Source organism: Bidens hawaiensis, unplaced genomic scaffold, assembly GCF_021521415.1.
Source record: "Bidens hawaiensis isolate Kalapana, Puna unplaced genomic scaffold, B.hawaiensis_p1.1 tig00019438_1, whole genome shotgun sequence".
NCBI lineage: Eukaryota > Viridiplantae > Streptophyta > Magnoliopsida > Asterales > Asteraceae > Bidens > Bidens hawaiensis.
The window spans coordinates 179,338-191,301 of NW_027492950.1; the positions used below are offsets into that span (position 1 = coordinate 179,338).

Here is an 11,964-nt window from a genome sequence, read left to right on the forward strand (position 1 = left end):
TATTCTTAGAAGTTAAAATAAGAGTTTTATCTAAACTTGGATACCGTGACTTCTTGAATTTCACAGGGTTGAGCACACATTTTATTTGACTGTATATTTTATTCTAATGTGTATTAACTGTTAGGAGTGTATAAGAACAATCTGATTCAAAAACCTAGGATAGTATTATTGATAAAATCCATATCTTACATGCTTTTCATCTACATTTGTACATATTATTAGCTATAAACAAATTTATGTATAGCCATCCCTAATAGCAAGACTTTTTCACAATAGTTGATGCATCAATCTAAATCTTCTTTTCCTTCAACAACAATGAACAAACTCAAACTTTAGACCCCTTTTAAGTAGGGACTTAAAGTTGGTCACTAGATTATTTTATCCTTCACACACGCACATTAATCTTACTCCTTAATCTATACATTATACACTAACACATCTTTTTTAAGAACTGAAGGACAATCCCCCTAGAATACCATGCTTATATGGCAAGTATGTTTTCTTCTTCATCTCATTCGAATTTGCACGGTTCAAATTATAATGATAATGAAGCTCGTGAGCCGACACCCGTCCCCTTCTCTTCGAAACTGATCCCGATTCACTCGAATTCCGAAAATCCTGATCGTTTTTCCGGCCAACAGCCGAGTACTTCTTCAAAGGGTCTTTTTCCATTGATCTCCCATCCGAAGCACTTCTGAACAAGAACAAATCCATAAAACTCCATCTTTTCAACACGCTTTCCGTCGAACAGACGACATTCGACGACGCTTTCGTCCCTCTAGTCACAGGTACTTGTTCCCTACAATAATCCGAAACCCCATGTGGAGACAAAGATCTTGTTCTTTGACTTCTTGAATGAATTCGAGAACTCGAAACCCCTCTCTCTCTTCCTCTTTCTTTTTGTATAGACGAATCGTTAATCGCCTTAATTACACCACCTTGGAATAAATCTTCAGCTGAAACTGAGTCACCACCAAAGCCGCAACTTACATCGAATGAGAAATCATCATCCTCGCCTTCGAATACGTTCGCAGGCGTTTTAGGGACACCGGGTTTTTCTTCCCATGCAAAGGGAATGGCAGCCGGAGAACTAGACCGGTTATAACCTCCAGCAGCAATCAATAGCTCGTCAAATTCACAATACAAGTCATTGAGTCGAGTGGGACTTGATGGAGCACTAGTATAGTAAGTGTTGAAGTTGAAATCAATGGCTGGAGCAATTTCCATTGTGGTTAATTTGGTGGTGATTTGTGAAGAAGTTAATTGACAGAAACGGTAATGGTGGTTTGATGGTTATAAAGTGTTGAAGTGATGAAGATGGGAAGAAGGTTCATGGCGCCAAATATGGTTGACTGTTAAATGGTTTAAATATTAATGTAGAAGGAAGTCCATGTTGGCGTCTAGGTTGGTATCATGTGTGCTTTCGACAAGGTTTCCTTTTGTTGTCTTTTGTTACATGTTGGCTTGGATAACTTTATAAACTTCCAGTTTTATAATATATGAAGATTCGAGGATTATTGACGTATTATAAATTTTTTTTGGCTAATGGGATAAAAATATATTAAAGCGTACTTTAACACATGGTTAAAAAAAAAATCAAGTACAACTACTCTTGAAGATATTCCAATATCAACTACGGAATCAAAGAATCAAGTCAACTAGTCAAGGGTTAGTTGAGTACCTAAGGGATTGGATTTTGCATTTAAACGGATTGGGATATAGAGAAAAACTCTGAATTTGTAATGAACTAGGAATTTACCCGGCGTATTGCGCCGGGCAGATTGGTAAAATCTGGGTGGTGGTAAAACTCAACCATTGTTGGTTTCGAGCGTTGAGATGACAAGTCGATGTGAATTCAGTCGGTTTCTTACGATACCGTAACTAAAACAAAAATAGCAGTTGGTCGGTTTTCGTTATGGTGGTACTGTAACTAAAACAAAAGGCGGTTACTTTATGCGAATTTGGTCGGTTTCTTTCTCGTTCGTTACGGTACCGGAACTAAAACAAAAAATAAAAAAGAAAATTGGCATCCGGTCGCTTTTCGTTACGCTCGTTATGGTACCGGAACTAAAACAAAAAAAAATCAAAATGCCATCAAAACCCTGTCATTGTCAGTCTCGGACATTGATGCAGTAAGTTTACACGAATTCAGTCTGTTTCTGAACAAAAATTGAAGTTATGTCGGTTCTCGTTACATTCATTATGCTACTAATACTAAAAAGGAAAATCAAAATGTAATGGAAAAGTTTGGTGCCGCCACTTGGTTAGCGACACCAAACTTCTCTTATATATATATAATAATTTAGATTACAAAACAATTATAAATGAATCGGAATTATTACTACGGTTACCATCAATCAGCACGCCACCACTTATGATGCCTCACCCATGGACGAGGAATTTTATGTTGGGAATTCTGTGGCAAACATCTAGATAATCTGAGAGTTGTTTAAGACACTTTTAGATTAATTATTTCGGTGGTTCACATAAAATTTTAATCGGATAAAACTCAGTAATTTAACAAGAACTTGGTAATCTAGAGAACTAGAAAAAGAAGCGTAAATGATCAATTGATGGAGGATTCGTATTACAAGAAATGGATGCAGAAACCACATATGGTATTTACCTATTTAAATTAGGGTTTCTCTATAAATAGCACTTATTTTGACATAGGTTTTATATGTGACAAATCTGAAATTTCATTATTTAATGAATTTTAAACACCACCCTGCCGCGTTGCCCCTTGGACCTTGCAACCAGGGGCGTTGCCCCTTTGGAGTCTCCGTTCTTTAGGCGTTTAGCCCATAACATCATAATAAACTCAAACAAGAGTGCACTTCACACCACCAGACTTGTTTAATGTATATTATGATTTACATTGGTTGACAAGTTAACAATTCTTCGACATATTGATTAACTTAAAGCGATTTAACAACAAACAACAAACTTATGCATAAATGAAATATCATGACAATTGAACTTCATCTAAGCATATTACAAATTCCAAATATTTGAATATTAGGATGTCACTATGAATAGAACCCTTGCTAATAGAAGTGAATGCTTGTTGATAATATGCACATAAGTTTAAACACTTAAATGTTCTTACTTGACACTATCTTATTGGCATTGTATCCTAATCCTTCATAAACATATCATAGCGGCTCACATAGGTATATCTTTTCCTCTTTCACATGCATATGCAATTTTTCCAACAAAAAAGAAAAAGAAAGAAAAGAATAGAAAAGCCTATTAAGAAGTTAAACTTCAACCTCCTTAACTTGCTAGTCTAAACACATACACTGAAATGTTGTTATTAATGTATTTCAATCTTTAGATGTTAAGCTTTCTAAATTGAATTAAGCACCTAATATCATATTAAATAGGTATTGGGTATTTTAACATGAAAGATTTTAGGTGGAATTTAATCCTAGCCCTATAGCCGACATGTGCACAAGAAGTTCACTTAATCCTTTGGTTAATGATTGCCTAAAATTATGTTGAGTTTTTTAAAACTCCACATATATTACACCATGCATGATAAGATCGACCCCAACCAGGGGCGCTTCCCCTTGAACCTTGTCAGGGGAGGCTCCCCTTTGGATCTTGCTAACAAGGGCACTGCTCTCGCACCTATGCCAAAGGGGAATTGCCCCCCTTGGAAATCCTATTCATTAGAGGCTTCACCTTTACCATCATTATAAACTAAAACAAGTATCCACCTCGCACATCCTAAATTAAGGGGCTGTTTGGCAAATGCTGAATGATTAAGTGCTGAACCAGTAAGAGGTCTGAATGATTAAGAGAATCTGAATCATTAAGTGTTGAATCAGTAAATTGTTGTTTGTTTGAACATTTGAATGATTGTGCAGAATTACTATTTTACTCCTTTAAACTATTTTACGGTGAATGAAATATATATGTTTAGTCATAACTTATTAACTTCTAATACTTGTACTAAATGATCAAAACTTTCATAACAACCAACCAAAATATATCTTAAAACAAACTTTCATTATAACCAACCAATGTTAACTAGTTTTATATCCGTCCAATGAACGGGAACTTTAGTGTTATAATGACAAAAGTCATCGCCGACACCACCACCAACGATAATCATAATAATAGCAATTGTCATAATTATATTAATAAGTATAATAGTAATTATAGTGATGAGACTTAACGATAATGGAATGACTATAATTTATATAGTTATAATAGTAATAAAAATTATAATGCCAACAATGAATTAAAAATTAATTGAAATAGATGTTTACAAATCATCAATAAACATTGTCATTTGTTATATTACAGTCACACAAATACACTTGAAAACAATATTCCATCAAATGATTCAGCATTGTGCACACATATTTTAGACAAATTTAACTCAAAGAATAAGGGTGTTCCGTAATACAGTCTATCAGAAATCCCATTCACAGAATCGTCATCAAACTTCACCAGAAGTATCCTAGGACAAAACACAACTTTATAATAAAAACAAATAATTTATGAAAACACAGCTTTAGTACTTTGTGCCATTTACGGTTCATGCTAAGGAGTATGTCCACATAATCGAACATATAATTTATGAAAACTAAAAGCCAAAATATTGATAAATGGCGTAGTATAAAAAAAACATTTTAGCTTGCCTTACCTGCCTGCAAAAGTTACATTAATGAAATGAGGCTTAAAAACATATGCAAAGGTAACTATGTAAGAGTATGCATGAAACGGGTTTGACCAGTTAAACCATCCCGTGAAACTCATGAACCATACCCATGTATTTTAACTTAAAACGGATCAGGGCTCCTATTGTTTTTATCAAACAGTTTCGGTCCGGTTCCGGGTATACTCGACGGAATCCTTAAAAAACCCATGAACTCGTGATATAATGTCCCGAATCTGTGTAGACCCGGAACTGGCCCTTTATAAACGGTCCGGTTTACATGTATGATTTTCGACCTTTAAAGGTTTAGGTCTGGTCCGCTTACATATATATATATATATATATATATGTGCATTTACACTTGACATAATTATATATATTTAAACAACATACACACATATATATGCATATACATACTACATACTCGTATATAAGTGAGTTTTTAGTTGGCCCGTTAGATATAATAAACATTAAATGTTAGAATTTGGGCAAACCTTGAGACGCTTTTACGGAGATCATGTCGGGCCCTCAAACACCAATGTACATAGTGGGGCAGCAGAGATATAGCCTGTACACATGATCCTACACCCATGCAGCATTTCCAGCATCTTGCTGCAAAAGAAAAGTATCATAAACCAACACACACCATATCATAGAAACACCAAAAGGTAATGAGCATACTATTAGCACAAACACTAAACTAACAAACTAACCTTAATGTATATGTTTTGTACCAGATCCTAGCTCAACATTCCTCTACTTAATCCAACGGTTATTTTCGGTTCAGTTTCGGCTAGTGGTTCGGTTATTGCTCACCCCTAGCCCATATGATAAAACAGAAAAATCAAACTCATCATGCATCCAAACCTCCTTAAATTCACATAAGAAACTATTTTAATCAAGAATTACATTTATAATAAACTAATCTTTAACCAATCTCTTCAATACTATGGCAGCCCCATTAAGCCCAACCCTAAATAACCAAAATTGATTAAACTGAATCAAACAATCAAAAAATGTATTAAACAGAAATCAATTATATAGAAATCAGAATCGATTATTGAATCAATTGAGGATGGGATAAAATCGCCCCTATCTTACTTTGTTTTAATGAGATTTTGAACATTTACTCGTCTAATCTGAACTAATTTAGTTGTTTCGGATGAACCGAAATATATTACTTGTTTACAACGAATACATAACTGAGTACTTGTTATCTCTGACTAACGTGTATGTGTTTATCCAAATGCTCATCCGAATTATTTAAATTTTGTGATTCCAAAGTTAATGGAACAAAATGCAAAGTGGGCCGTATACATCCTTGGTCTGCATTCTTCGGCCAGCCACACAAATTACGTGGGCTGTGAAATTATGTGGGTCACATAAAATTAAATTCATATGAATATTTAGTGCATGCAAGTTACAACATTAATATGGGTTATAATTCTTTTGTTTGGGCCTATGCCAAAAGTATGGCATAGTAGCATACTAACACAGTAACACTGTGTCACCGTGTATTTAATTTGGCATTATATCAGCAAGATCGATTGCATTTTAAGGCTTAGGTTTATTAGGAAGTATAATTAATTGTATTGACTTTTGCTTTGATTAAATAGAAGAGTCACAAAAAGTTTATGCAATATTGTGTTCGGTTTCTTGATTCACTTGATTGAATAAATTCAATAACATATACAATATATACACATGTAACGAATATGTGTCTATTTATTATTTATTTTAATAAAAATTACAATAAGTGATGAAATCAAAGAAAATATGGAGAGAGATTTCTGTTCATTTTTTACCTTTTTAATTACAACGTTATATTACATTCTTATTTGATTTTTTAGAGTTTTTCCAATGCAAGAAACAGAGTGGGCATACGGTGGTTATTAACTTTTTAGTTAAAGCATTATATTGTGTGCTTATTTTGTTGATCAGTTCTTCATGTAAGTAATATAAAACATGATAAATATTAAACCTATGAACCTGTTACACCATGGAGAATAGTAATCGCAGCAGAGTATGAGATAGTCGACATGTTCGTCATCTTGGTCGAGTTCCCTTTAGGATGTATAGTTAAGGATGGTGTTAGGGTTCTTGAGAGGAACCCGGTTTTATGAGAGAGGAGGCACACAAAATTGTTATGTGTGTGTGATTATGTTATGATGTTAATTTATTCTCTCTATATATACACCCAAGGGGAAACCCTTTATTAGCTATTAAGAGTAATATGGCCCATCAACAATTACCAAGCTAATATATAATAAGGTATAATTAATTATTTTGATCTATTATTATATAAATGATAATGATAGCCATATAAATAAATATATAAAATATATTTATTCTTACATTCTCCCACTTGGCCGAGTAATCATTTATTATGAGTATTAGATAAACCTGATCAGGAGTTAACACTCATTTTAGTTTTAAACTCAAACTGGAGCATAGAAATACAGTCATTGAATTGAACATCAGCTCAAGACCCCCGTTAATCATACTGCAGTCCTTATTTAAAACCTAAGTAGTTATGATCAAAATTTTCAAGTAAGCCCTTCAGAGCGTTTGATTTTTATATTTAATTCGTCTATATGTCATTATGCATGCAGAACATATTAAGAGACGTACAAAATCAAAACTGATGAGGAAATTTAATAGTTAATCATTCATAGTACGATATGCAGTTGTACGTGGTCATTAATAAACCCCTCATGATTATAAGTGCTTTCATAATACTTACGGGTAATAGGCCTTTAGTTATAGGATTCTTAAGCATATCATGAATGTACTCGATATGAAAATTTAGATTCCTCAATTCGTTCATAAACGAATAATTAATTTCATATCAAAATTTAATGCAGCACCTATCAAACTGTTACTGTTTGAGAAAACATGGTATCTGACGTTATCACAATTAGTCTTCAATATATAAGTTATTTGGAGTTTAATAAAACTTATGAGTCCACTAATAAATATTCAACAACATTTATTGACAACAACGTTGTAATTAATCAACATATTATGTTGTTATGACTTAGGTTATTGTTATCAGTTCATTATGACTTCTCCATGAGATAGATTTATCTACTGACATAAGAATATATCCCGAAAACTACATTTTCTTATTTCTGAATATGACAAAGTTTAGAGTAATATACCGGTTTGAATTCTCACTTCTTCTTTTAAATTATAGTCTTTCGTTTCTTTTAAAGATATTTTAATACTCTTCTAGATGTTTCACATTAATCTAGGCATATCTAGTGTGTTACAATTTTGAGTAATATCTGAACGAGTATAGACTTGAACCTACATAAGGCTTCTACTTAATGAAGCATAAGGTAATAATCTCAATGATCCTATTATCCTCTAAATAGAGCAATATTGTTTGTTACATGTGTAAGAACCCATTTAAGATAAAACTTATAGAACAAAACTAATGTCCCTTTGGGTCTATCTCAGAATGTTATGATATCTATTATGTAAGGATATCTTTGAGATATTTCATATCAAAGTGTGTGAACAATGCTTTGACTTATGTAACATTAACTTGTTAGAAGAATGTCATCTATATAAGGACAAGTTTGTTTTTAGTTGCTCCCACTCATCTTGAGGTAGGTACATTAATCCACTTGATTTTTGATGAAAATAATTGTATAAATATTTCATCAAATTCTGATGTTTGCATTAACCCATATATGGATTTTATTGACTTATAGACTAAATGTTCATTAACCTTCAGTTTATAACATTTAGGTTGTTTTATGAGCATGTAGATATGTAAGTCAGTTATTAGGGAAAGTTGTTTTAATGTTCTTCTAACGTAGCTCTTTAACTATTATAAGCTACTTGAACAGTGATGATCTTCAAAGAAATGTTTTATAATATAGGTTATAAGATTCTTTGATGATTTATTCTCTTTTGAATCTAACCTTTAATAATCAGTTATGCTTCTTAGTGTCTTAACGTTTGTGTTAGGATTTAGTTTAGTTATGAACACCTTTAGGTGATTCAACCAAATCTCAAAACGTTAGCGACTTATGGAGTCAATTATGATTGATGATAATGATTTAATTATAAGGGGTATGATCATTAAACTTTCCAACATCCAATTCAACTTTAGTTAGGGAGGTTACATAAGCATCAAATTTAGTAGCTTTTAAAACCTAGATGGCCTCCTAAGTTGATTATTGGGTAATTTTAAAAGTCTCAGTTTTATGGATTAGCTCTTAGTTAGGTTGCTATCATTTTCAGGATTCTAAGTGTGTAAGATTTGGCGCAGTATGGTGTACAAGAGGTGTAATTGGAGTAAAATTTAATATTTCTCTTCCCCCCACCTCTTGTACTTCTAACAAGTCATTATAAAGACTTTTACTGCTCCCACTAACCTTAGAAACCTTTAGGAAATTAGCATACTTAGGGTCAGTATTTAAAGACCAACAGATTCTAACAGAGAAACAAGTTAATAATATAAGTTGTTGCAGTTTCTCTTGGTGAGGATTAATTTAGTAAGAAATCTAAATTTGTCCATGTTTAAGCAACAATGAAACTTTTGTAAGAGTGGTAGTAAATTCTAAAGAGATAATTTTTGATGGAATAGTCTTATGATGAAGCAGTGTCTTGTACAAGAGGTGTATTTGAGATAATATCAAGTTTTCATTCCCCCACCTCTTGCAAATCTTGTAAGTTATGATTGAGACACTTAAGGCTCCCACTGATCTTTACTATCTCTAGGAAAAATACAAGAGAAGTTTCAATGATGTACATGACATGGGAATCTGTCATATATATGTTAGACTCTTTTTTCTCGTTGCTAGGCTTTCAACCACTTGATTTGATTCCATTAACGTCCAGATGTCATAATAAACTTAAATGACATATTTAGAAGAAATCGTATTAAGTATATATGAACGGGTCTCTTTAAGACCGTGGACCATAGAATACTGATTAGATACAAGTAAATAGCATTTTAAATGATAAAAGAATTATGTCTGAATATTTCCTTTGAATAAGTTTCACGAATGTCAGTGAAATATAACTTATGGTGGACCCATACTTATTCCTTAAGCCAAGTAATGTTTAGGGCATTTAACACATGATTTAAAATCACTAAGAATGAGATTATATGAAAAATCACCCTCATCAACTATGTCATGATTTCTCATGAAATTTGATTTTAATAGATAAATATTATAGGTCTCATTTGTCTTTCGTTAAATTTTTATTTGCATTATAACAAAAGTTGTGAAAGTATACATTATCATCTAGTTCTATTTTATAAATGTTTCAATCCAGATATTGATAACAAATAATATAAGAGTTTAAGGTAAGAGTGACTTTATGTTGGCTATGCAAACCTTATAACTGTCATAATGTAACTTAAGTATTGATACTAAATTCTGATTAATCTTCAGAATATTTAAGGTATCATAAAGTGTAATTAAAAGACAGTTTATCATGGTTCTAATAACCTTAATATTTAAATTTATCACTAACACTCATGTTAGTTATTTGTTGATTTCGGGTAAACATATGGAACTAGACTCGACAAATCATGTGTAAATGGGAATATTATGATTAGCAGACTTATATATCATTATTATACAACTATCAATTTTAGCCATTTGTTCTTTGAATTATGGATAGTCTTGTAATGTCTATGCCTAATCTAATGACATATTTTTACAATGAGACTTCTCCTTAAGAAACCTAAAGCTGGAAGTAATACTTGTATTTTGTCTATGAACCTTAGAATTATCCTCTTTTAGGTTTTAGTGGTAGTGAGTTGAATAACATCTTATTTATAGCACCAGACATTTCTTTTCGTGTACATATGTTGCTGATCAACACACTCATTTTCCTTTGTTACTTCTGAGTGTTATAGTTGATTCGTAAGGCACCAAATTGTACAGCTGAAAATTTTAGTATGTAATGTACTAAAAAAATGTATTTATTTCCATGTGTAAGCCCTTAATTTTATGAGTCATGGTATTTTACATTATGATGTATTCGGTAATGCCATTTAATCTTATAGTTAGAATTTTCAAGAAAGAATGCATGCATCTTATGAGTTATTTTGATTAGTCTTAGGAAAAACTAAATCAAGAATAACTCTAGTGATAGCATTTATTTAAATAAATTATTGATTATCATTATTATAAGAGACATTATGATTGACGCATCCCATTTGTTATGCTCTAGTTTTTAATATAATGATTGCTATTAGAAAGAGCAGTAGGATAGCCATATCATGTCTTAATGAATAATTAAAATTGAGAAGAGCTAAATATTATTAAAACTCTTTATGAGACAAAATTCAATTGTATATTAAGATTATAGTGGATGATTTGGATGAGATCGTTATTTATGGAAGAAAATACAATGAGTAATATTATGGGATATTAAAATAATATAGATTAAAGTTTATGATCATTAGATTAAGAAGGATCGTTAATATGTGGATCACTATATTTTATTGAAGATATGATATGTCTATTATTAACATCAAACTAATAGACTATAATTAATAGTTCTACTTAAACAAAAAATAAATCATCTTTGGGCAGAATTAAAATTTATTTAAGTATATGTGCAAAACAATTGTAACACATCACCTTTGGGCAGAAGTGAGACAATTATTTTAATTATGCACGGGCTAGTTTTGCTAAATAAAAATGTAACAAATCACCTTTGGCCAGAAGTGAGACATTTGTATCATGTTAGGCAAAACTAACAAAAGCTTTTCAGTTATACTTGAATGATAGGGTAAATGTAACTCATCACCTTTGGGCAGAAGTGTTACATCAAAAGTTCATTCAAGTTAAGCCTTTATGTTTTTTTTAAAAATTTATAATATTTAAGGTTTACAAAACATTTAATTAGTTAATAGCGGAAAATGTTTAGAGTAAGGATTTTTAAGTTTCCGGTAGGACCTTATTTTGCGGAATTAGTTCTCGGAAATTTTGGGTTCCTGAGAATTGCCAGTTTCCGGCTTTTAGTGGGTTTTTCAGTATTTGGGTGTTTACATGACTTTATGGAGTTTTATGGAAAATGTTGATTATGGTATTAGTGAGTTTTCGGGTTTATGGGTTATGACCCCAAACCATTTTAGAAACTCATAAACTCTTAGAACACATAAGCTATTTTAAGCCCATAATACATGATTTTTAAATAGCCCGTGAACCCGTAAACTGGTTTAAGCCCTTAACCCATGATCTTTATTAACTAAATTAATAATGATAAGATTTGGTTCAAATCCTTTTAATGATTAACAATTATATTTGTTTCCTATTTTA

General features: G+C 31.9%; 1 protein-coding gene across 1 annotated transcript; it reads right to left on the minus strand.

Moving 5' to 3' along the window:
- Window positions 1–444: 444 nt before the first annotated feature.
- LOC143558324 (uncharacterized) lies at window positions 445–1,227 on the minus strand. Its single transcript, XM_077047174.1, has one exon. It carries the CDS (start codon window positions 1,225–1,227, stop codon window positions 445–447), a length of 783 nt encoding a protein of 260 aa, XP_076903289.1.
- Window positions 1,228–11,964: the final 10,737 nt, after the last annotated feature.